Source organism: Salmo trutta, chromosome 3 (assembly GCF_901001165.1).
Source record: "Salmo trutta chromosome 3, fSalTru1.1, whole genome shotgun sequence".
Classification (NCBI taxonomy): domain Eukaryota; kingdom Metazoa; phylum Chordata; class Actinopteri; order Salmoniformes; family Salmonidae; genus Salmo; species Salmo trutta.
The window spans coordinates 13111174-13135762 of NC_042959.1; the positions used below are offsets into that span (position 1 = coordinate 13111174).

Sequence of the window (24589 nt, forward strand, 5' to 3'; positions counted from 1 at the left end):
AATTTATTCAAGATAAAACTGATACTTTATTTACATAAGTATTCAGACCCTTTGCTATGAGACTCTAAATTGAGCTCCGGTGCATCCTGTTTCCATTGATCATCCATGAGATGTTTCTACAACTTGATTAGAGTCCACCTGTGGTAAATTCTATTGATTGGACAGGATCTGGAAAGGCACACACGTCTGTCTATACAAGGTCCCACAGTTGACAGTGCATGTCAGAGCAAAAACCAAGCCATGAGTTCGAAGGAATTGTCCGTAGAGCTCCGAGACAGGATTGTGTCGAGGCACATCTGGAGAAGGATACCAACACATTTCTAAAGCATTAAAAGGTCCAAGAACACAGTGGCCTCCATCATTCTTAAATGGAAGAAGTTCGGAACCACCAAGAATCTGAGCAAACGGGGGAGAAGGGCCTTGGTCAGGGAGGTGACCAAGAGCCCGCTTGGAGTTTGCCAAAAGGCACCTAAAGGACTCTCAGACCATGAGAAACAAGATTCTCTGGTCTGATTGAAACCAAGATAGAACTCTTTGGCCTGAATTGGAAGCATCACGTCTGGAGGAAACCTGGCAGCATCCCTACGGTGAATCACGGTGTTGGAAGCGTCATGCTGTGAGGATGTTTTTCAGCAGCAGGGACTGGGAGACTAGTCAGGATCAAGGGAAAGATGAACGGAGCAAAGTACAGAGAGATCCTTGATGAAAGGTCCAGAGCGCTCAGGACCTCAGACTGGTTCACCTTCCAATGGGACAACGACCCTAAGCACACAGCCAAGACAACGCAGGAGTGGCTTCGGGACAAGTCTCTGAATGTCCTTGAGTGACCCAGCCAGTGCCCGGACTTGAACCCGATCGAACAACGCAGGAGTGGCTTCGGGACAAGTCTCTGAATGTCCTTGAGTGACCCAGCCAGTGCCCGGACTTGAACCCGATCGAACATCTCTTGAGAGATATGAAAATAGCTGGGCAACGACCCTCCACCTGACAGAGCTTGAGAGGATCTGCAGAGAAGAATGGGATAAACTCCCCAAATACAGGTGTGCCAAGCTTGTAGCCTCATACCCAAGAAGACTTGAGGCTGTAATCACTGCCCAAGGTGATTCAACAAAGTACTGAGTAAAGGGTCTGAATACTTATGTAAAATGTGAGTTTTTTTAATTTTTAAAAAGCTGTTTTTGCTTTGCCATTATGGGGTATTGTGTGTAGATTGAAAAAAAAAAAAAAAAAAAAAAGAAACAATTGAATCCATTTTAGAATGAGGTAACATAAAAAAGTCAAAAAGGTCTGACTTTCCAAATGCACTGTGTATTTGCATTATACAAAACTGTTACGCTGAACAAACAAAACATGTATTTAGTGCTTAATATGAATGCTTATGTAGCAAAAGAAAGACGACAGGGGCATGCTTCATGCTGAAACGGATATCATTCAAACGTTGGTTCTGATGGCTCGATAGGATGGGAAAATAAAGGCATTCGTTTCCCCTAAAACATATACAGGGTTGCAAACACCAACATCCTCATGACTCAAAATGATTTGTCCTGTTCACTCAGGGCAGCTGGTGCCTTCTACTAGTATCTGGCCATTGTCGGTCTGTGTAACATTCAACAGCGGATTCCTGAAAGAGACAGGATTAGGGTTAGTTGCAGCATTTTCCTTCGTGGAAAATTTCTGACGATCAAATGTCCTGTAGAGTTTTATCCAAATAGGCTATTTATCTACAGTATCCATACATAATAACCAATGTTCCCTCTAAGCTGTGCACATACGTGGCCACGCTCCTCCTCCGAGGTTGAACTTCACTGAGTTCGCCCCACTAGTTTTCACTATATCGTTTTTTTCTGTGATCGAATCAACATTATATATCAGCCCCTTTTCAATGCAACAAACCAAAAATCTAACCCTGCAAGATTTAGTCTGCGGGTAGCACACGAGCGGTCTTAAAATCACCTGTGAGCGAATGAGCTTTTCAGATCAGAGCCGCACATTAGTTGATTTTCTTTGCTAGTTAGCAAATTATTAGCAGTTATAGATAAGTATGTCAGCAATGAGGAGTTACTGCTTCCACAAAACGTGTAGGCTACATTTCAAGCTGTCTTTGAAAAGCCAGTCAGGTAAAAAGCTTATGTCTTAATAAAAAGGGACAGTGTTGTATTTTGAGACAGGCTTGACTATGCAAATAAGCCCATATGCAGAGGGCTAGCCTACATTGTCTAATGCTCTGTATAGTAATAATAATTCATTCTATTTTGTAAAGTGGTTTCTTGAATCATACAACACAATACAATTTACCGTCACCTATTTGGCCCACGGTGTTACAGACCAAGTACAAAATAAATGTCAAGCCCTTCATAATGTAAAATTTTTTCTAAAGTCTCATGCAATGTAGGCCTGCATTCAACACCACATGTAGGCTATATCATAGAAATCAAAAGCTATTTCCATGTGAAAATGTTATGGGATTTGTTCCATTGGTTTTGTTGGAAGACCTACATAATGCTCCAATACCCTATTGGCTACTGTCTAAAACTGTAAGGGTACAGCCTCAGAGTTCACTGTAAACCATGCAGGAAGTTGCACAAAATTCTCACAACGTTTAAGTTTCCGCTCAAAAAAGGGGCTCATTGCCCCCAAAATGTTGAGGAAACATTGGTAATAGGTAAGTCATGTAAAAATGGCACCATGTCCGTAAAACATAAATAATGTAAAAAAAGGTGGCAGGTGGTGGCAGTATATTTTAGATTTAAAAATGGCTTCTGAAGTTTGCAATTTCCACTTTGAAATTTCAGACTTGATTTTCCCTCCCGAAAAATGTATCAACCCTAAAAAGAATGTCCAATAATTATAATCCACATAACTCACATTTCCTGTTGCTGCAGGATTATTTTCCTGCTATAGCAACCTGGCTCAAATTAAGACCCTATATCTGTAGCTAGCTAGCCTGATTTACAATGTTAAATAGGCATTAGTGGACATTTCAGTCAGTTCTTGGGAGGTTCAACTAGAAAAAGCATTCATAAAATACATGAAGACTTCTCCCCTGCGCAAAAAACAGCTGTGTGTCACAGGTCGGGCCAAGTTGTTGTTGCAAGTCCACAATGAGAGGATTAACTCAAGGCAGAGGCAGAGTAGAGGTGATGCCATTGAAAGACAACTTGAACCAACGGCCATGCAGCCGATGTGATTGGATATTTTCTGCCGAACAATGTTTCCAAAAATGTTTGTGTGCCAGTTGTTAGGTCTTAAAAAATGTATAATAATTAAAAAAAATAAAAAAAGATTCAAATATATATTTTTTTAAATACAAAAAAAAAAAAAAAAATACTACCATATTTTATTTTATTTAAAATCGGCCAAAAGCTGTCAATTACCCGTTAAAGGAAACGCTGGTGTGTCTGAGAGGTGTGGCAGCAGGCTGCTGGTTCTCCTTGCTGTCCTGGTTGCTGAAGGCTTTGCTGGGGTCAACCCTGCGTTGGGGCTGGCCTCCCTTCTTCTGACGGGACACCTGGGCACGCAACTTAGACAGCTCCTACACACACACACACACACACACACACACACACACACACACACACACTTTACAATCATGTCTGACTGTAGTACACACAAAAAGCTTTTAGCAACCCCCAGTCCCTTCGTGGATTTAAAAGATGTGGATATATGAAAACAAATGGTCAAACTCCTCCTCCACAATTTGGAGGCAACTAAAGTGTATTTGTTGCTATAATCATATTTTGTTTACTTCAAAAAATATAGCCCACGCTTATATTTAAATCAGCAAACTGACCTGTTTGAGGGAAATGTTCTCATCTTTGAGCTTCACCACGTGTCTGATCTTCTGTTTCTGGTTCTGGTGGCCAAGCAGACGAGCGTAGGCGTCCGCTAGCCGTGTTAGCTCCTCCTGGTTCGCCCCGTTCTCGTTCAGTAGCGAGTCTCGCTCCGCAGAAAACCCATTCAGCTGCTCCTGCAGGGCCAAACCAATCGGAAGCAGAGATGGGGGAACATAGAATAAAAAAAACAGTGAATTGGGCCTGTGTTTAAGTCAATGACCCCTTCTACTCATACTACCTCTACGGGGGAATATAATTGAACATTGACAACACATAAGAAAACATAACACTCAGATGAACTACATTTCCCACAATGCAGCAGTGGACTGACCTGGAAGGGCTTGACCTTGGCGTAGAGCTCCTCGTACTGTCTCCTCCAGTGTTCCGTCTCTGCATCACTGTGAGAGGAAAGGACAGAGTTAGAACAGTGTATTTAGAGCCTATCCTATTGTCTTATAATACCATTGTCTTCTACTTGATGATCTGGGTCCATATGCATAGTCTCAGAGTAGGGTGCTGATCCAGGATCAGTTCCCCGCCTGTCCATGCAATTGTATTTATTAATTCATCTAAAAGGGGAAACTGGGGAAGCAGCCTTAAGACAGTTCATTAATACAGGCCCTGCACTTCACAGCCCAGTCAGTCAGTGGTCCTCCTCACCTCTTGTCTTGAATCTCCAGCAGCATTCTCTGGAAGTCTCTTCTCTGTTCCTCCATCTCCCAATAGAGAGTCACCTTCTCCTGGACCACATCCACCTGGCTCTGGAGAGAAACCTCCTGGACCACCACATCCACCTGGCTCTGGAGAGAAACCTCCTGGACCACCACATCCACCTGGCTCTGGAGAGAAACCTCCTGGACCACCACATCCACCTGGCCCTGGAGAGAAACCTCCTGGACCACCACATCCACCTGGCTCTGGAGAGAAACCTCCTGGACCACATCCACCTGGCTCTGGAGAGAAACCTCCTGGACCACCACATCCACCTGGCTCTGGAGAGAAACCTCCTGGACCACCACATCCACCTGGCTCTGGAGAGAAACCTCCTGGACCACCACATCCACCTGGCTCTGGAGAGAAACCTTCTCTTCCATCAGTTCTACCTGGCTCTGGAGAGAAACCTTCTCTTCCATCAGTTCTACCTGGTTCTGTTCCTCGGCCTTCTCCAGTTGGTTGTGTATTAGTTCTACCTGGTCCTGAAGGCCCTGTTTGTCTATTTCAAACACCACTACTGTTTTCAAATCATCCCTCTCTTTCTCTACCTCCTTCATGTGGTTCTCTAGAGATGGCAGATATTTCTTTACCTGGTCCTCCATCTTCTCCGGCTGGTTTTGAAGGCTCGGTTTCTCCACCTCCCCTACCAAGCACTGAAGAGCTAGCTTCTCCTCCTCTACCAGTCTCTCTCGCCCCCCCACCTCCTCTGACAACCCTCGCTTCAACTCTCTCCTCTGCACTTCCCCCTCTCCTTTCTCCTGCTCCAGTAGCCTCTGCACCTCCTCTTTAGTTTTCTTAAATAGCCTTTGAAGCTCCTCTTTCTCCTCTCTAGCTTGCTGGAGTAGCCTTTGCACCTCCTCTTTCTCCATCCTCTCCTCCTGCAGCTGTCTCTGCACCTCCTCCTCAGCCCTCTTCATTTCATCATCTCTCTGAGCTAGATGTGTCTCTACCTCCAACAGAATTCTAGAGATGGGGGGGAGAGAGAGAGAATGGAGAGGGGGGGAGTGAGAATGGACAGGGGGGGAAGAGAGAATGGAGGGGGGGAATGAAGAGCGAAAGAGTCAGAGTGGGGAGAGAGTCAGTCAAAATCCCATCAACATGTACATTCAATCACCAGATATTGAGAAGCCTTATGATGAGCTCACCTTGCATACTCCTTTCTGGCTTTCTCCTGACCCTGCTGGTTAGCTAGATGTTTCTCCTGCTCCTCCTCCATCTCCTCCCTCAGCTTTTTCACCTCCTCCTGTCGATTCACTCGCTCCATCTGCTTAGTTACCCTCTCCACCTCCTCCTCCAGCGCTCTACTCCTCTCCTCTGCTCCCTTCAGGGCCTGTCTGGTGCTGGTGGAACAAAATACACATTTTTATGTCTTAAAGCCGATTTATGCTCGATCCGGAAATGCAGTGCGGAGGCTCTGTACGGAGGATGTGACAATTGTGGAGGCTCAGGAGGCCAAATCAAGCGCCGTACGGCGATACCGTGCGCCTCCCAAATTTTGTAACAATGCTGAGGGCTCTGTATAGCGCCGCATGATTGGTTGACAGTAGGTGGGGGTGGTATATCCTGTATAAACACAAACGCACTTTCTTGACAACTTCATTCACAACAGCTCAGCTCCACGAAGCACAAGAAGTATGACTGTCCTGAACGGTCCGTAAATGATGCACTGACACTGTAGATTCTGGATTGACCATACAAGTCATCTTTACAGAGCCATGACTGCTAATACTTCACCCCAAAGTTAAAGGGACAGTTCACTTAACATCTGAAACTGCATTTTTTCATCTGTCAAAAGTAAACTTAGGTGAAACAAGAGTGAAACTTTTTTCCTTATGAAAGGAGAGTGAAAGACAAACTGTCCCTTTAAGCACATTTGTATTGGACAACAGGGCAGGGTCAACTCCGTACCGCTCCAGTTCTGTGGCCATGTGTCCCATCTTGCTGAGGGAGGTGGTGTGTTCCTCCTGCAGCCTCCTCGTTTCAGCACAGTGCACCTTCTCCAACGCCTCCACGTCACTGCTCCTCCTGGAAGGAGATGCAACGCACACCGTTGAAAGGAGCAGTTTGAGCAAAGGTGAGGTGCATTATCCCTAATCTTGATCATATAACAGGACTCGACATTAACACTTGTCCGCTTGCCCGGGAAAAGTAAATAAAAATTGTCGGGCAAGCAGAATATAGATTTAAGTTGTCCGAATGGAAAAGTTTAAAAAAAAAATTTTTTTTAAATCATCGCAGTATGAAACTTTTACGCCGATCAGAAATAGGATCAGATCGTCCTCTGGGCGGATGTTCTAGTAACTGTTCTCCCTATTTCTGCAGACCGCATCAGAGTACAACTGTATTGTATCTTATTCAAATCACCAGGGCCGGTTGCTATGAGCTACGCCCAGGCATGAATTGTAAGCCTAGTAGGGAGCAGGCGTCGGGTGTTGAAGGTTTCTGATCAGTGATAGATGAACCAACAAACAGATGGCCTGTATCCCCTCCATGTATTTGCCCAGCCAGAGAGTTACAGCGATTCAGTGAAACAAAATCCCATTGATTAATGAATCTATCACACAAGTAATGGGTGTTTGGTTGGGAGCAGGCTACTACACTAGTGAAGAGGAAAATAATCCACTTGTTGAGATGATCAAACTAGACTAAAGATGATAATCAGCATTCACCTCAGCGAACATTTTCTCAACCGAATTGTAATCAAATATCCAAAACGGAGGTTCAATGACAACCAAAATCTGACATTGATTGATTTAGTCACGCTCCCCGTGGCCCAACGCTCGTCCCATAGCAGAGCGATGACGCTGTCTCAATCAATACAGTGCTGAAAGGATCCTCTATTCCACACGCGGCTATTGCTTTCATTTATTAACAGTTGGGTGACTTTGGGAGTTTCAGTAAGCAACAAATGTGACAGCCTTCAACTGCATTAGCCGACTTCATTCCAATATTTTGATCATTCAGTGATAATCATTCCCACAGAATATTTTTGCCTTACAAGGTCATAGATAAGCATGTCTTAATTAGTCATCTTGCTTAGAAGTAGCCTACCATAGAAATTTGATCCCTGATTAATTGAATGAGGCAATTATTTTATGAAGACAAAAAGTAATTGGTTGTAATTGTAATGTTGCAGTATTTTATAGTCTATGAAGGGCCAACCATCCTCCAGGAGAGCCTTAAAGGGACAGTGCTGTATTTTGAGACAGACTTGAATATGCAAAGAAGCCAATAGGCAGAGTGAAGCCTAAATGTATGTCTGATTCTCTATGGTAGCAATAATAATGATAATAATGCACTTTATTTGGTGGCTAAAAAAAGCCCTGCATAATGAGTAACTATTTGGGATACAAGATCATTGATTGAGTCCAGTCTGACTGCAGCTAAACTCCACGACAACTCCAGTCAAGATACTTTAAAAGAAATTAAACACCATTTCAAAGCCGACAGAGCCTCTTTCATTCATTCATTCTCTCAGTTTAGTTCTACTCCTCCCCCCCACTCCTCACCTGTCTAGCAGTGCTCTGGTCTCAGTCAGTTCCCTCTCCATCTCAGTCTTCTCCTGCTGGAAACTCTGTAAGGCCTCCTCTCTCCTCTTCTCCTCCTCCTCCCTCCTCTCTTCCTGCAACTCCAGAACCGACAGCTCAACTAGAGCCTCCTCCAACTCATCCTCCAACTGTTTCCTCTCGTCCTCGGTCTCCTCCCTAACTCTCTCCAGCACCGAGGCCAGGGAGGCTGCACGCTCCTGGGGAGAAAGAGAGACACAGAACCAGTAAGTAGTGGAGGTAAGTATTCTACTCTGCAGAGTCAGATGTAGGATTAAAACGGGGGCCATATTGGAGCCAAGTCACCCCCAACACAACCAACCTTTTCCTTCTTCAGCTCCTCAGCCAGGGAGGTGTGCGTCTGCGCCAGCTGCTCCTGCACCTCCTTTTCACTCCTCCAGTTCACCTGCAGGAGGCTCAGCTCTGCAGTCAGCTCCTCCACCTTCCCCTGGCCCCTATCTAAAGACAGATACACACAGACACACGGTATAGAGTCCACACTGATAACAGCAACCTGGAGACATTTCTCCAAAACCCTGACTCTTCCTGATAAATCTGCTTAACATAAGTTCCCATTAGACCCATTCTTCCCATTAGTTTAGGGTATGTCCATATTATAATTAGGGAGTAGGGCTGTATGTATTTGTTTACTTCTCTCCTCCTCCAGGATTTTGCACTTCTCTCCCAGGTGAGCTACTCTCTCATCCAGCTCCTCCACTGTCCTCCTTAGCACCTCCCTCAGACGCACTACCTCCGCATCCTGTTGCTGCACTGCACTCTGGGAGTCAGACACTTCCTGGTTGGCCCGCTGCATCTGTGTTACCATCTCTCCCAATGCCTTCTGGGAGGAAGTCAGCTCCGCCTCTCGCCGCTCCAGAAGCTTCTCGGTCTCCTGCAAAGCATCCCGGGAAGTCTGCAGGTCCTGTTGACTTCTCTCTGACTCCTCCTCCTTCTGACGGAGAATGTTCTGAGAGATCCGCAGCTCCGCGGTGCACTGCTCCAGTTTCTGCTCAAGATGACTGAGAGAAAAGGACATGGCATGAGATCAAATGTTTTTGTTTTGCATGTCAACCAAGACAATTAGGAAACTTATGTCATCAATTTCAACGCAGAGAGACATATAAGAAGCGGTCGAGAGGACAGCATTCTTCACAAATAAAGCCATTCATTTAAATTATTCTAAAAGCAGTTGTTCAGGGAAGAGATGTGCATTTGCTCACCCCAGTTTCTCGTGCTGAGACTCAGACATGCTGTTCTCCATCTCTGTCCTCTCACGAAGCTTCATACGCAGGTCCTAAGGAGACATAACAGCATGTTATAACAGTTTATAACAACCTCTAAATTATAATTTCCCCTCCCGATGTAAGCACGATCATGGACTATTCAAGTAGTTTCTCCATACACATTTCTTCCTTCAGTAAACAGTATAGTGTTAGGACAGATACAGTTGAAGGCAGAGGTTTAAATACACCTTAGCCAAATACATTTAAACTCAGTTTCACAATTCCTGACATTTAATACTAGTAAAAATTCCCTTTGTTAGGTCAGCTAGAGTCACCACTTTATTTTAAGAATGTGAAATGTCAGAATAATAGTAGAGAGAATTATTTCTTTCAGCTTTTATTTCTTTCATCACATTCCCAGTGGGTCAGAAGATTCAATACACTCAATTAGTATTTGGTAGCATTGCCTGTAAATTGTTTAACTTGGGTCAAACGTTTCGGGCAGCCTTCCACAAGCTTCCCACAATAAGTTGGATGCATTTTGGCCCATTCCTCCTGACAGAGCTGCTGTAACTGAGTCAGGTTGATAGGCCTCCTTGCTCGCACACACCTTTTCAGTTCTGCCCACAAATGTTCTATGGGATTGAGGTCAGGGCTTTGTGATGGCCACTCCAATACCTTGACTTTGTTGTCCTTAAGCCATTTTGCCACAACTTTGGAAGTATACTTGGGGTCATTGTCCATAAGGAAAACCTATTTGCGACCAAGCTTTAGCTTCCTGACTGATGTTTTGAGATGTTGCTTCAATATAGCCACATAATTTCCCTACCTCATGATGCCATCTATTTTGTGAAGTACACCAGTCCCTCCTGCAGCAAAGCACCCCCACAACATGATGCTGCCACCCCCGTGCTTCACGGTTGGAATGGTGTTCTTCGGCTTGCAAGCCTCCCCCTTTTCCTCCAAACATAACAATGGTCATTATGGCCAAACAGTTTTATTTTGTTTCATCAGACCAGAGGACATTTCTCCAAGAAGCATGATCTTTGTCCCCATGTGCAGTTGCAAACTGTAGTCTGGCTTTTTTATGGTGATTTTGGAGCAGTGGCTTCTTCCTTGCTGAGTGGCCTTTTAGGTTAAGTCGATATAGGACTCGTCTCACTGTGGATATAGATACTTTTGTACCCGTTTCCTCCAACATCGTCACAAGGTCCTTTGCTGCTGTTCTGGGAATGATAGGCACTTCTCGCACCAAAGTACGTTCATCTCTAGGAGACAGACCGCATCTCCTTCCTGAGCGGTATGATGGCTGCATGGTCCCATGGTGTTTATACTTGCATACTATTGTTTGTACAGATGAACGCAGTACCTTCAGGCATTTGGAAATTGCTCCCAAGGATGAACCAGACTTGTGGAGGTCCCAAAAAAAATGTTGAGGTCTTGGCTGATTTCTTTTGATTTTCCCATGATGTCAAGCAAAGTTTGAAGGTACAGTGAGGGGAAAAAAGTATTTGATCCCCTGCTGATTTTGTACGTTTGCCCACTGACAAAGAAATGATCGGTCTATAATTTGAATGAACTGTCCATCTCCCTCGGCCTGGGGCTCCATGCAAGATCTCACCTCGTGGAGTTGCAATGATCATGAGAACAGTGAGGAATCAGCCCAGAACTACACGGGAGGATCATGTCAATGATCAAGGCAGCTGGGACCATAGTCACCAAGAAAACAATTTGGAACACACTACGCCGTGAAGGACTGAAATCCTGCAGCGCCCGCAAGGTCCCCCTGCTCAAGAAAGCACATATACATGCCCGTCTGAAGTTTGCCAATGAACATCTGAATGATTCTGAGGACAACTGGGTGAAAGTGTTGTGGTCAGATGAGACCAAAATGGAGCCCTTTGGCATCAACTCAACTCGCCGTGTTTGGAGGAGGAATGCTGCCTATGATCCCAAGATGACCATCCCCACCGTCAAACATGGAGGTGGAAACATTATGCTTTGGGAGTGTTTTTCTGCTAAGGGGACAGGACAACTTCACCGCATCAAAGGGACGATGGACAGGGCCATGTACCGTCAAATCTTGGGTGAGAACCTCCTTCCCTCAGCCAGGGCATTGAAAATGGGTCGTGGATGGGTATTCCAGCATGACAATGACCCAAAACACACGGCCAAGGCAACAAAGGAGTGGCTCAAGAAGAAGCACATTAAGGTCCTGGAGTGGCCTAGCCAGTCTCCAGACCTTAATCCCATAGAAAATCTGTGGAGGGAGCTGAAGGTTCGAGTTGTCAAACATCAGCCTCGAAACCTTAATGACTTGGAGAAGATCTGCAAAGAGGAGTGGGACAAAATCCCTCCTGAGATGTGTGCAAACCTGGTGGCCAACTACAAGAAACATCTTACGTCTGTGATTGCCAACAATGGTTTTGCCACCAAGTACTAAGTCATGTTTTGCAGAGGGGTCAAATACTTATTTCCCTCATTAAAATGCAAATCAATTTATACAATTTTTTAATTTTTTGTTGTTGTTATTCTGTCTCTCACTGTTCAAATAAACCTACCATTAAAATTATAGACTGATCATTTCTTTGTCAGTGGGCAAAATTACAAAATCAGCAGGGGATCAAATATTTTTTTCCCCCTCACTGTAGGACTTGAAATACATCCACAGGTACACCTCCAATTGACTCAAATTATGTCAATTAGCCTATCAGAAGCTTCTAAAGCCATGACATAATTTTCTGGAATTTTCCAAGCTGTTTAAAGACACAGTGAACTTAGTGTATGTAAACTTCTGACCCACTGAATTTGTGATAGTGAATTAGAAGTGAAATAATCTGTCTGTAAAAAATTGTTGGAAAAATTACTTGTGTCCTGTAAAGTAGATGTCCTAAATGACTTGCCAAAACTATAGTATGTTAACAAGACATTTGTGGAGCGGTTGAAAAACAAGTTTTAATGACTCCAACCTAAGTGTATCTAAACTTCCGACTTCAACTGTAGATAGGATCAATAGATAGATGTTTCTTCCCTTGTACCTGGATGTGGTCGTTGGCTGTGTCCAGGTAACCCTGAAGAACATTGACTTCCTCTCTCAGCTCCTGGATCACAGCTGAGAGACAGGGATACAGAACACAGTTAGAATGATGCTATCTAATTATACAGAAAAGGATGGGAGAACGGACACACACACAGACAAACTACTTACCTTGCAGTGTATCCATCTCATTCTCCAGCTCCTCGTTGTGGACTTTGGTGTCGTGGTGGAGGTCCTCTGAAAACGAAACATTACATTTCAAAAACATTTTTAAAAGATTTCTCAGAGGCGCGCACTTCGAAGTAAACATTTTATAATTAAAATGGGCCGTTTATAACGTTTAATTGATTGATAATAACTAGGCAGGTTAACGATGCTGTGTCAGTGAGGTCAGGTGGTCTCACCCAGGTCCTCGTTCCTCTCCCTCAGGGCAGTGAGTGTAGCTCTGGCCGCATCCAGGTCTGTCTCCAGCAACTTCACCTGGTCCTCTGTACTGATCTGCAGGAAACTCAGCTCCTTATAGGACAACACAAATGTCACTCAACCATCCACACTGCTCAGAGACACTACACATGCAGGAAACACAGCTCCTGAACAAAAACACAATATCAGCACACAATTTGATTTAGAGTGAGATGTACGCAAGGCAAACACCACTATACAGACAGGATGGTGAATGGTGTGTGAACAGGGACACTTTCAGTAGCCAAACATTGCAGATAGAAATGCGATGAATAGAGCCGATGTAACTTATTCTACATAGCGTATTTCAATGTGAATATATGAAAACGCTGCGTACTACTGACGTGTCCCAGGTGTCGTACCTTGTCCTTGACATCCAGTTTGTTTCTTGCCTCCATCAGCTCCATAGACATAGACTGGAATCTCTTCTTAGTGGTGTCTGCAGAAACCTAGAGGAACACAACGACAACACAGTCAGACATTTACAAAACAAGGTACAAACAGAAAATGTGAACATTTGTTATTGGACAAGCTAGGGTAGTACCTGATAGCAGGGTGGAAGTACTGTTTTGTCAACTAGACCCAGATGACACAAACTATAACCATAACAACCAGTTTATACGTTTTTAACCCTGCAGCTAAAGACTTCTGCTTTAAGACCATTGGGCCGGTTTCCCAGACACAGATTAAGCCTAGTCCAAGACTAAAAATAATTATTCATGGTGATTTTCCATTGAAATAGCTTTTATTCCAGGATTAGGCCAAATCAGTGGAAAAGCAGCCCACTGAGATGAGCATGCCAACTCTTGATTGTACCATCAAACACCACATGACCTTGTTCTTGAGGAACTCGTTAGTCTTCTTGAGCTCAGCCAGCTGTCTGTCCAGGGTGGTGAAGTTAGCTGCCAGACCAGTCTTCTCCCTGACCGCAGACAACAGCTTGGCCTCCAACTTCCTCAGCTCCTCCTCCAGGGTTACCAGGCGCCTGTCTTGCGCCCCGCGCTGCTGCACCAGGGAGCGGATCTACAGGAGGGAGGAGACGGTTAGTGTGTGCTAAAGCAGTGAATAAAACAAACTTAGGGAGGAGGCTTCTAATGTTAACATGCATGAAACCAAGGCTTTTATGGTTAGATCAGCTCCCTGGTGCAGCAGCGGTGGTGGTTAGTGTGTTAGATTGAAGAATGAAGGCATGCAGTAAGATAGGTCACAGCTGCTGTGATAACTGAAACTTGGCCACATCAATGAAACTGGTAACACTGACAATGTAATGTAATGCGACAGACAAGACATATTTGCTCCTCAAACCAGTCTGTATAACTATACTACCTCTTTCTCCAGGAGTTTCTGCTGTTTCATCTGCATCGATAGGCCACTCTTGTCTTTCTTTGACATGGACCCGTCAACCTGGGTGAAGGAGGAACGGATGAATTAATCGCAAAGGAGAGCCATTGCATTAGGATTCAAGGGATAGTTCAGGATTTTGGCAATTAAGATTTATATCCATCAGATGAACCCATGGATACCATTTTTATGTCTTTGCATTGAATTTGAAGGAAGCTGCCAACTAGTGTTACTGCTAACTAGCATTAGCACAATGACTGGAAGTCTATGGGAACAGCAAGCATGCTAGACTTCCAGTCATTGTGCTAACACTAGTAAGCATTGGCTTCCTTCATACATACTGGACACAGACATAAAAATGGTATCCATGAGTTTCTGACTGGGGAAGTCGATAAAGGGCTTCATTGATAAAATCTCAAACTAACCCTTTAAAGCACCAGGGTTAGTCGTATTCCATTGCAAAACATTATGCAACACAAACTGTTTATACCAAACGAAAATCATTTTGCAAGGAAAACTAGAATTGATCAAGTACAAATTCAGGTAGGTCCCTCCCTGTTTCATTATGTTTGCTTCCTCGAGTAGATTGTCTTATGTCACTGTAGAGCTTCCAGCCCTGCTCAATATGCCTCAGCTAGCCCTTTTGTTCCCCCTCCCACACATGCGGTGATCTCACCTGGTTTAAATGGTGTCTCTAGAGACAAAACCTCTCTCATCGTCACTCAATGACTAGGTTTACCTCCACTGTACTCTCATCCTACCATACCCTTGTCTGTACATTATGCCTTGAATCTATTCTTCCGCGCCCAGAAACCTGCTCCTTTTACTCTCTGTTCTGAATGCACTAGATGACCAGTTCTTATAACCTTTAGCTGTACCCTTATCCTACTCCTCCTCTGGTGTTGTAGAGGTTAATCCAGGCCCTGTAGCGCCTAGCTCCACTCCCATTCCCCAGGCGCTCACATTTGTTGACTTCTGTAACCGAAAAAGCCTTGGTTTCATGCATGTTAACATTAGAAGCCTCCTCCCTAAGTTTGTTTTATTTACTGCTTTAGCACACTCTGCCAACCCGGATGTCCTAGCCGTGTCTGAATCCTGGTTTAGGAAGGCCAGCAAAAATCCTGAAATTTCCATCCCTAACTATAACATTTTCCGACAAGACAGAACTGCCAAAGGGGGCGGAGGTGCCATCTACTGCAGAGATAGGCTGCAGAGTTCTGTCTTACTATCCAGGTCTGTGCACAAACAATTCAAGCTTCTACTTATAAAAATCCACCTTTCCAGAAAAAAGTCTCTCACCGTTGCCACTTGTAATAGACCACCTTCAGCCCCCAGCTGTGCCCTGGACACCATATGTGAATTGATTGCCCCCCATCGCTCTTCAGAACTCATACTGTCAAGTGACCTAAACTGGGACATGCTTAACACCCCGACCGTCCTACAATCTAAGCGAGATGCCCTCAATCTCACACAAATTATCAATGAACCTACCAGGTACAACCCCAAATCCGTAAACATGGGCACCCTCATAGATATCATCCTGACCAACCTGCCCTCTAAATACACCTCTGCTGTCTTCAACCAGGATCTCAGCGATCACTGCCTCATTGCCTGCGTCCGAAATGGGTCTGCGGTCAAACGACCACCCCTCATCAATGTCAAACATTCCCTAAAACACTTCAGCGAGCAGGCCTTTCTAATCGACCTGGCCCAGGTATCCTGGAAGGATATTGACCTCATTCCATCAGTAGAGGATGCCTGGTTATTCTTTAAAAGTGCTTTCCTCCCCATTCAAATAAAATGTAGAACTAGGAACGGATACAGCCCTTGGTTCACTGCAGACCTGACTGCCCTTGACCAGCAAAAAAACATCCTGTGGCGTACTGCATTAGCATCGAATAGCCCCCACGATATACAACTTTTAAGGGAAGTTAGGAACCAACATACACAGGCAGTTCGGAAATCAAAGGCTAGCTTTTTCAAACAGAAATGTGCATCGTGTAGCACAAACTCCAAAAAGTTCTGGGACACTGTAAAGTACATGGAGAATAAGAGCACCTCCTTCCAGCTGCCCACTGCACTGAGGCTAGGAAACACTGTCACCACCGATAAATCCACGATAATTGAGAATTTCAATAAGCATTCTTCTACAGCTGGCCATGCTTTCCACCTGGCTACCCCTACCCCAGTCAACACCTCTGCACCCCCCACAGCAACTTGCCCAAGCCTCCCCCATTTCTCCTTCACCCAAATCCAGATAGCTGATGTTCTGAAAGAGTTGCAAAATCTGGAACCCTACAAATCAGCTGGGCTAGACAATCTGGACCCTCTCTTTCTAAAATTATCCGCCGCAATTGTTGCAACCCCTATTACTAGCCTGTTCAACCGCTATTTCGTATTGTCTGAGATCTCTAAAGATTGGAAAGCTGCCACAGTCATCCCCCTCTTCAAAGGGGGAGACACTCTAGACCCAAACTGTTACAGACCTATATCTATCCTACCCTGCCTTTCGAAGGTCTTTGAAAGCCAAGATAACAAACAGATCACCGACCATTTCGAATCCCACCATCCTTCTCATTGCAATCTGGTTTCCGAGCTAGTCATGGGTGCACCTCAGCCACGCTCAAGGTCCTAAATGATATCATAAACGCCATCGATAAAAGACAGTACTGTGCAGCCGTATTCATCAACCTGGCCAAGGTTCTCGACTCTGTCAATCACCACATTCTTATCGGCAGACTCAACAGCCTTGCTTTCTCAAATGACTGCCTCGCCTGGTTCACCAACTATTTCTCAGACAGAGTTCGGTGTGTCAAATCAGAGGGCCTGTTGTCCGGACCTCTGGCAGTCTCTATGGAGGTGCCACAGGGTTCAATTCTCAGGCCGAGTCTTTTCTCTGTATACATCAATGATGTCGCTCTTGCTGCTGGTGATTCTCTGATCCACCTCTACGCAGACGACACCATTCTGTACACTTCTGGCCCTTCTTTAGACAGGGTGTTAACTAACCTCCAGACGAGCTTCAATGCCATTCAACTCTCCTTCCATGGCCTCCAACTGCACTTAAATGCAAGTAAAACTAAATGCATGCTCTTCAACCGATCGCTGCTGACACCTGCCCGCCCATCTAGCATCACTACTCTGGACTGTTCTGACTTAGAATATGTGGACAACTACAAATACCTAGGTGTCTGGTTAGACTGTAAACTTTCCTTCCAGACTCACTTTAAGCATCTCCAATCCAAAAATTGGCTTCCTATTTCGCAACAAAGCATCCTTCACTCATGTCGCCAAACATACCCTCGTAAAACTGACTATCCTACCGATCCTTGACTTTGGCGATGTCATTTACAAAATAGTCTCCAACACTCTACTCAGAAAATTGGGTGCAGTCTATCACAGTGCCATCCGTTTTGTCACCAAAGCCCCATATACTACCCACCACTGCGACCTGTATGCTCTCGTTGGCTGGCCCTCTCTTCATATTTGTCGCCAAACTCACTGGCTCCAGGTCATCTATAAGTCTTTGCTAGGTAAAGCCCCGCCTTATCTCAGCTCACTGGTCACCATAGCAGCACCCACCCGTAGCACACGCTCCAGCAGGTATATCTCACTGGTCACCCCCAAAGCCAATTCCTCCTTTGGCCGCCTTTCCTTCCAGTTCTCTGCTGCCAACGACTGGAACAAATTGCAAAAATCACTGAAGCTGGAGACACATATTTCCCTCACTAACTTTAAGCATCAGCTGTCAGAGCAGCTTACAGATCATTGCACCTGTACATAGCCCATCCAACTACCTCATCCCCATAGTATGTATTTTTTTGCTCCTTTGCACCCCAGTATCTCTACTTGCACATTAATATTCTGCACATCTATCACTCCAGTGTTTAATTGTTAAATTGTAATTACTTCGCCACCACAGCCTATTTATTGCCTTACCTCCCTAATCTTACCTCATTTGCACACACTGTATATAGACATTTCTATTGTGTTATTGACTGTACGTTTGTTTATTCCATGTGTAACTCTGTTTTTGTTGTTTGTGTCGCACTGCTTTGCTTTATCTTGGCCAGGTCGCTGTTGTACTTGAGAACTTGTTCTCAACTGGCCTACCTGGTTAAATAAAGGTGAAATAAAAAAACCGTAAAGGTTTTCCATTGCAAAACATTTTGCAACGGAAACCAACTAATGAATAGACCCCAGTACTTCAAGGTAATCTTGATGATGTGGCTGTGCCAACCAGAGACAATGTGATTATTATGTGAACACCAACTTACCAGACCATCCACAGACATGGTCCTACGCACAGCCACAGGTGACATGAACACATCTGTAGAAGGAGATGGTGGTAGGATGCTGGGAGCTGAATTGGGAGGGAAGGGGAATTTGGAAATTAGAATGGTGTAGAAAGTAAAAACACATCTAGGTTGAATGACAGTCTAATCATAGATGTTTAAATATAGATCTATTGTCAATAGTATGAGGTATTTTTTTGACTAAACCTTCAGTTGTTTGACAGTTAAACTCACCATCACTGTCCTTGAGCAGTTTGAAGCGCTCTGACCGGCGGAAAGAGGCAGGTCCCTTCACCTCTCCTGGTTTCAGGTCGTAGGTGCCCGGTGCTGGGGCGCAGCCTGAACAAAACATGTTGAAAACAAGACTTAGCCTGCGTTTACACAGGTAGCACAATTCCCATATTTTGCTAAAATTGTTTAAAAAAACTGATTGGTCAAAAGACAAATTAGTGAGAAAAATAGTAGAATTGGGCTGGCTATCTAATTAGCTAGCTAACATGTAATGGCATGTAGCTAACGTAACCGACATGGATATTTTGCCCTTTGCTTGAATCTGAGTAAGGTTAGGCATTCCTAGACAGTCCTGTACTAGCTAGTTACCAAACCAACAATAAGTTAGCTAGCTAGTAAACAATGTTATACAAAATATTGTTGGACAGCTACGTTAGCTAGATCAGAGCTAACGTTATATTAACTGTTTAGCTAAAGCAACTAGGCAAAAGCAACACGTTAAGTTCGTTGGCTAGGTTCGCTCAATTAAATCATTATCAATGCTTTAATTTACCGATATTTTCATTAAATCGCTTCACTGGAGCTCTTGAAAAAGACATGGCTTAGGTTTGGAAGAAATAGTTCACTAGAAAATCGGTAGCTACAGTTTAAGTTATAGCTAGCCACGATGAGTGCCAAAGCAGTGCTCCAAATTCAAAACAACAACACAAACCGTGTCCGTGTTGAAATTTCAAAACTAGATACGTCATAACCAATCGGAAAAGAGACGACACATACTTAACCAATCAGGGCAGAGGAAATGAGACTTCCGCCAGCGCCCACTGGCCCCTCCTTCTCCTCATGATCGCTGTGGCTATATTCAAATGTATTTACAGTATTTTTTTCAATTACAATGTACACCGTCATACATGATTCTTAATAAATTTTCAGTTAGACATTTATTTAATGGAAATACAACAATTTAATTTCCTTTTGCAGGACAATTCGTTGTACATCTTTATATTCTTATTTTCTCATTTTTGTATTTCAAAACATGATCACTTGTACAACAATATCATGAACAAAAACCTAATGTCACAAATGTATCCGTAATGACAATATATCGTTTTTCTTTTCATGCTAAAAGGTTCGAAAATGATGCATTGATAACTTTTACTTATCAACATATTCACCCATTCAATGAACAATAAAGGTGTAGTTGTGTGAATAAATAAAACACAAAGGACCATTGGAACAATAGAAAAATAAACGGAAAGGGGAAACTGAAAATGTGGTTGCTCCTTCATTGATGTAACGATAATTTTCCTTCATAAGAATAAAAAACTGGGGAAAAAATATTTTGATAACACTGCTTAAGCTAAAGGGAAAAAAAGTAAAACAATAGTCCCTTTCTCCATCTCTGGTGTGTAATTCAAAGGCAACTACTTGATTCCTTTATTTCTTCTATAGGAGGGAATGAACTCTACAGTAGTTAGCTTGGTCCCATTCACTCTCTGAACAAATCTAATACAGTCACATCATCCTGGCCTCTTATTTTACAATCAAGAAGTATTTCTAATGTTTTATTACAGAAAAAAATTAAAATAAAACACATTAGCGCAGATGTCAATAATTTGTAAAATGATAAACAATAACACTATTAAGCGCACATACAGAATATAAAACGTTTCAATAAACTGACAAGACAGTAGGTGAGGTTTCTCATCAGTAGAGGCAAGTTATACCAAGGATGAAAAATGTAATTATCAATAATTAATTAAAAACAATAACAATTACAACTCTAAACTTCTCTTTTTAGTTCAACAGTGAAATTTACAATGGAGAACGGAACAGAATAAAAATATACTCAGAGGCTAAACCCCCCAAAATATGGGTAAAAATAAATAAAAGCAACTCAGAAATGCAGTCAATTGTCCTTGTTATGCAGTCAAGTGTCCTTGTTGTGAAACAGCAGGGTTGTTTGAGAAGAAGTGAGGTGTGGCCAACTACTCCTATGACACTGGTTTACTATGCTTGGGTGTGTCCAGGGAGATGTGGGCTGCATCCAAATGGAACCCTATTCTCTATATAGTGCATTACCTTTGACCAGAGCCCTGTAGGCGCTGGTCAAAAGTAGTGCACTATATAGGGAATAGGGTACCATTTGGGCCACTCATGTGTTAGCTTCTGGGATTCATTCATTCATTTGTTGACTTGGGCGATGATCATATCATGGATGTTATGGGGGGAAATTACACTGATGACATTGGTGTTATTAAGTATCATCGTAATACTTCGCACCCATGTGGACTTCAATAAGCAATTCAATAAATGGCCATTAGGTTTGCTTTCGTATGTAATCTACAAAATAATAATCTCAGGTTATAGGTCCTTTCAGAATCTGATTATTTGTATGCGTTGAGGTTTTGGAGATTATTCCAGCATATCTATCATCTTTTATGTAGGTTGATTGTTGTTGCTTACTAAATGGTTTCTCAGATATATCTGATAGACTGTTGATTGTGACTAGAGGGGAAGCAGAGTGGTACTGCAGATCTGTAACCACTCAGGATTGGCAGTTGTGTGTTACTGAGGCCATCCATGTGACATATAGCTCTAGGGACAGGAGAAGGCATGCTGGGTGTGAGACTCACATAGGTTGAGAACAGAAAAACTAACATCTGAAAACACCCACAACTCTAAAACTAGACTGTGGTTTTGGGCCAAACATATTCAGAAAACTCAGTTTGAGATTTAGACTTTTTAATGGGCGCCATGTTGCCACCAAAAGTTCCTAGACAGTTGCATTTTAGAATGCAAACTGGAATGTCATTGGTATGGAATATTTGGTGTCAAAATGGTGTACAGTCAGACAGAACTCTGGAATCCTAAGGCTCTGAGAGTCTGAGTACAAGGCCAAAGAAAGGCAGAGTGTATGGTGATGATTTGGGTTGGTGTGTGTATTTGTACTGTGTGTGTGCACGTGGGACATGTGTGGCTTGTGTGTGTAGCATGTGTGTGTGTGTGTGTGTGTGTGTGTATGTAGCATGTTTGTTCTTCTCAGCATGTTGTGGCCAGGGACTGGTGTATAGGTGGCTGGAAGCAGCGGACATGCTCCACGGTGGAACTATCCGTCTCCACAGCCTTCATGTACTTGTTAAGGATGGCAAAGATCTCATTGTTCAGGATCTGGTACTTCCTGATCCGATCAGCCATCTTCTTCAGCGGCTGTGGAGAGAGAGAGAGAGAGATAGCGAGAGAGAGAGAGGGATAGCGAAAGAGGGATAGCGAGAGAGAGCGGGATAGCGAGAGGGATAGCGAGAGAGAGCGGGATAGCGAGAGGGATAGCGAGAGAGAGAGGGATAGCGAGAGAGAGAGGGATAGCGAGAGGGATAGCGAGAGAGAGAGGGCGAGAGAGGGATAGCGAGAGAGAGGGATAGAGAGCGAGAGAGGGATAGAGAGCGAGAGAGGGATAGAGAGCGAGAGAGGGATAGAGAGCGAGAGAGAGAGAGAGATAGCGAGAGAGAGAGATAGCGAGAGAGAGAGAGGGATAGCGAGAGGGATAGCGAGAGAGAGAGAGGGATAGCGAGAGGGATAGCGAGAGAGAGGGATAGCGAGAGGGATAGCGAGAGAGAGGGATAGCGAGAGAGAGAGAGAGAGGGATAGCGAGAGAGAGAGAGAGAGGGATAGCGAGAGAGAGAGGGATAGGGATAGCGAGAGAGAGAGGGATAGCGAGAGAGAGAGAGAGGGATAGCGAGAGAGAGAGGGATAGGGATAGCGAGAGAGAGAGGGATAGCGAGAGAGAGAGGGATAGCGAGAGAGAGAGAGGGATAGCGAGAGAGAGAGAGAGATAGCGAGAGAGAGAGAGAGATAGCGAGAGAGAGAGAGAGATAGCGAGAGAAAGGGAGGGATAGCGAGAGAGAGGGAGGGAGGGATTGAATCATATGACAGAATTAAAACCACAGACCAGGATTGTAGTAGCCAAGAACTTGCCACAAAGATGGTGAGCTTCCTCTCCTCATATCAATCTTTCTCGTAAAAAAAAATCCACTCCAGCCATTACCACGAGCCCTTCCTCCCCAATTAAGGTGCCACCACCTCCTGTGCCCTAAATCCCTTCTTATTTCTGTGCTAGCATGCTGGTTAAAAGTGTGTAGATGTGTGCGTAGCGTCAGTATGTACCCACCACGTTCTTGATGATCTCATCCTTGCCATCCTGCCTCTGCACCTTGAGCAGGTGGTAGCAGAAGTCAAACAGGTCGAAGCGGCGCTGCTGACCCAACAGCACGATGATGGAGCAGCCTGCCCAGTTCAGCCCGTCACCAAAACACTGCCTGCAGAGGACACGCACAGGGACGGCTTGCTGTTACTAACTTAGTAAGTACTTTGTATTTGTAGAAAACAATTTACAAATCAAGCTTGATTGATGGGTTTATCTACTACTGTATATCTGCGGTAAAGTCTTTGGTGCCCTGAGAGGACTACAGTAACTAAACTGTTACTGTGTGTGAGTGTGTGTACACTGCCATGCCCCCTACAGTAACTCACTCGGCGGTGAACTCATGAGTGCCGACGGGGATGCAGTAAACAAACTGCATGGCACTCCAGAGGCGGTGGAACTCCATACACTCGTCCACGTGCATCACGCCGTTGGTGGGGGGTGGGCCTCGCCACACGGCGTCCTGTAGGAAACTACGGATCCTCGTAAGGATCACCTCGAACATGGACAGGCCACAACAAAGACGCTCCTTGGTCAACAGATCCCCCTCACGGGCTATAGCTATTTGCTGAAAAAGAGGAAGGAAGGAGACATCAGGAGAGGAAGGAAGGAAGGAGACATCAGGAGAGGAAGGAAGGAAGGAGACATCAGGAGAGGAAGGAAGGAAGGAGACATCAGGAGAGGAAGGAAGGAAGGAGACATTAGCAGAGGAAGGAAGGAGACATTAGGAGAGGAAGGAAGAAAGAAGAACAGGGAGTGAGGAGGAGCAGATCAAATTAGAAAAGTAATTGTCTTGGAACTTTGGTGCCAATATGGCTGCCCTTTCAAATTCTGCCTTTTCAAACCAAGATTTCTGAAACTGTCTAATGGCTGTGGGTCAGGACAGAGAGCCAGGTGATGAGGTATGGATGGTGATGACAAGAAGGTAGAGTAGAGAGCCAGGTGATGAGGTATGGATGGTGATGACAAGAAGGTAGAGTAGAGAGCCAGGTGATGAGGTATGGATGGTGATGACAAGAAGGTAGAGTAGAGAGCCAGGTGATGAGGTATGGATGGTGATGACAAGAAGGTAGAGTAGAGAGCCAGGTGATGAGGTATGGATGGTGATGACAAGAAGGTAGAGTAGAGAGCCAGGTGATGAGGTATGGATGGTGATGACAAGCAGCTCACCTGAGGGGTCCCCAGCCTCTCAATGAGGGGCACCAGATGGAGTGGAGCATACTTAGCCTCCAGCCTCTTCATCCTGACTTCCAGACGCTCCCCCTCTACACACACAAACAAACAAACGTTACTACACCAATCACATCAGACAGATATGCATAACAATATTGACTGCCTTATCCCACCCATCCACCATGATCTCAATCAGGATCCACACGCCTGGACCTGTATCACATACCTTTGATGTAGACCCTGGGGAGGATGTTCTGGAAGGGGGCTGCATGAAGCAGGTCACACACCTCCTCCTGGGACTGTGGTTAACACACACACAGAGGGAGAGACAGGGAAAGACCGAGAGAGAGGCAGAGAGAGGTGACATTGAACACCAGCCAACATCTCTCCTGGACACATCTACACTACATGGGGTGGTTAGTGGTGATGGGAGGGAGGTGTTGAGAACTCATTAGTAAGGAGTGGAGTCAGAGGTACATAAGCTGTGAGAATGTGTGTATAAGTGAGAGAACAGTAGGCTAGAACAGTTATGATGAG

At 44.4% G+C, this 24589-nt stretch overlaps 2 protein-coding genes across 8 annotated transcripts in view; both read right to left on the reverse strand.

The window, feature by feature from the left end:
* Positions 1–1210: 1210 nt before the first annotated feature.
* LOC115168428 (hyaluronan mediated motility receptor) lies at positions 1211–19408 on the reverse strand. 6 transcript variants are annotated; one of them, XM_029723739.1, is made up of 21 exons: positions 19235–19408; positions 18685–18789; positions 18433–18518; positions 14141–14218; positions 13649–13837; positions 13177–13263; positions 12757–12868; positions 12524–12589; positions 12354–12427; positions 9313–9386; positions 8744–9111; positions 8415–8551; positions 8057–8292; positions 6456–6572; positions 5693–5887; positions 4763–5510; positions 4494–4570; positions 4165–4231; positions 3791–3967; positions 3375–3532; positions 1211–1621 (listed from the first exon to the last, which is right to left on the reverse strand). In XM_029723739.1, the coding sequence occupies exons 1-21, from the start codon at positions 19278–19280 to the stop codon at positions 1549–1551; spliced, it is 3270 nt and encodes a 1089-aa protein (XP_029579599.1). In that variant the 5' UTR covers positions 19281–19408; the 3' UTR covers positions 1211–1548. The 6 variants fall into 6 exon arrangements, with proteins under 6 accessions (XP_029579599.1, XP_029579573.1, XP_029579565.1 ...); XM_029723713.1 differs by having other exon boundaries at positions 4494–4588; positions 4628–5510; XM_029723705.1 differs by having other exon boundaries at positions 4494–4936; positions 4976–5510; positions 19235–19407.
* A 192-nt stretch (positions 19409–19600) lies between these two features.
* The window catches only part of LOC115168449 (cytoplasmic FMR1-interacting protein 2), a 41328-nt gene continuing 36339 nt past the window's right edge, over positions 19601–24589 (reverse strand). Inside the window, exons 26-30 of one of the 2 annotated variants that reach the window (XM_029723751.1) lie at positions 24279–24352; positions 24050–24144; positions 23209–23447; positions 22847–22994; positions 19601–21888 (exon numbers count right to left, since the gene is read on the reverse strand). In XM_029723751.1, the coding sequence (XP_029579611.1) occupies positions 21721–21888; positions 22847–22994; positions 23209–23447; positions 24050–24144; positions 24279–24352 (724 nt within the window). In that variant the 3' untranslated portion in view covers positions 19601–21720. The remainder of the gene's footprint in view (positions 21889–22846; positions 22995–23208; positions 23448–24049; positions 24145–24278; positions 24353–24589) is intronic. The other variant, XM_029723762.1, reaches the window with a different exon arrangement.

Coding starts and splice junctions, on each gene's coding strand:
- LOC115168428 (XM_029723695.1), bottom strand. CDS start 19,280: ATGTCTTTTTCAAGAGCTCCAGTGAAGCGATTTAATGAAAATATCG. Junction 18,790..19,234: donor GCGATTTAATGAAAATATCG/GTAAATTAAAGC, acceptor TGTTTTGTTCAG/GCTGCGCCCCAGCACCGGGC. Junction 3,968..4,164: donor CCAAGGTCAAGCCCTTCCAG/GTCAGTCCACTG, acceptor TTGGCCCTGCAG/GAGCAGCTGAATGGGTTTTC.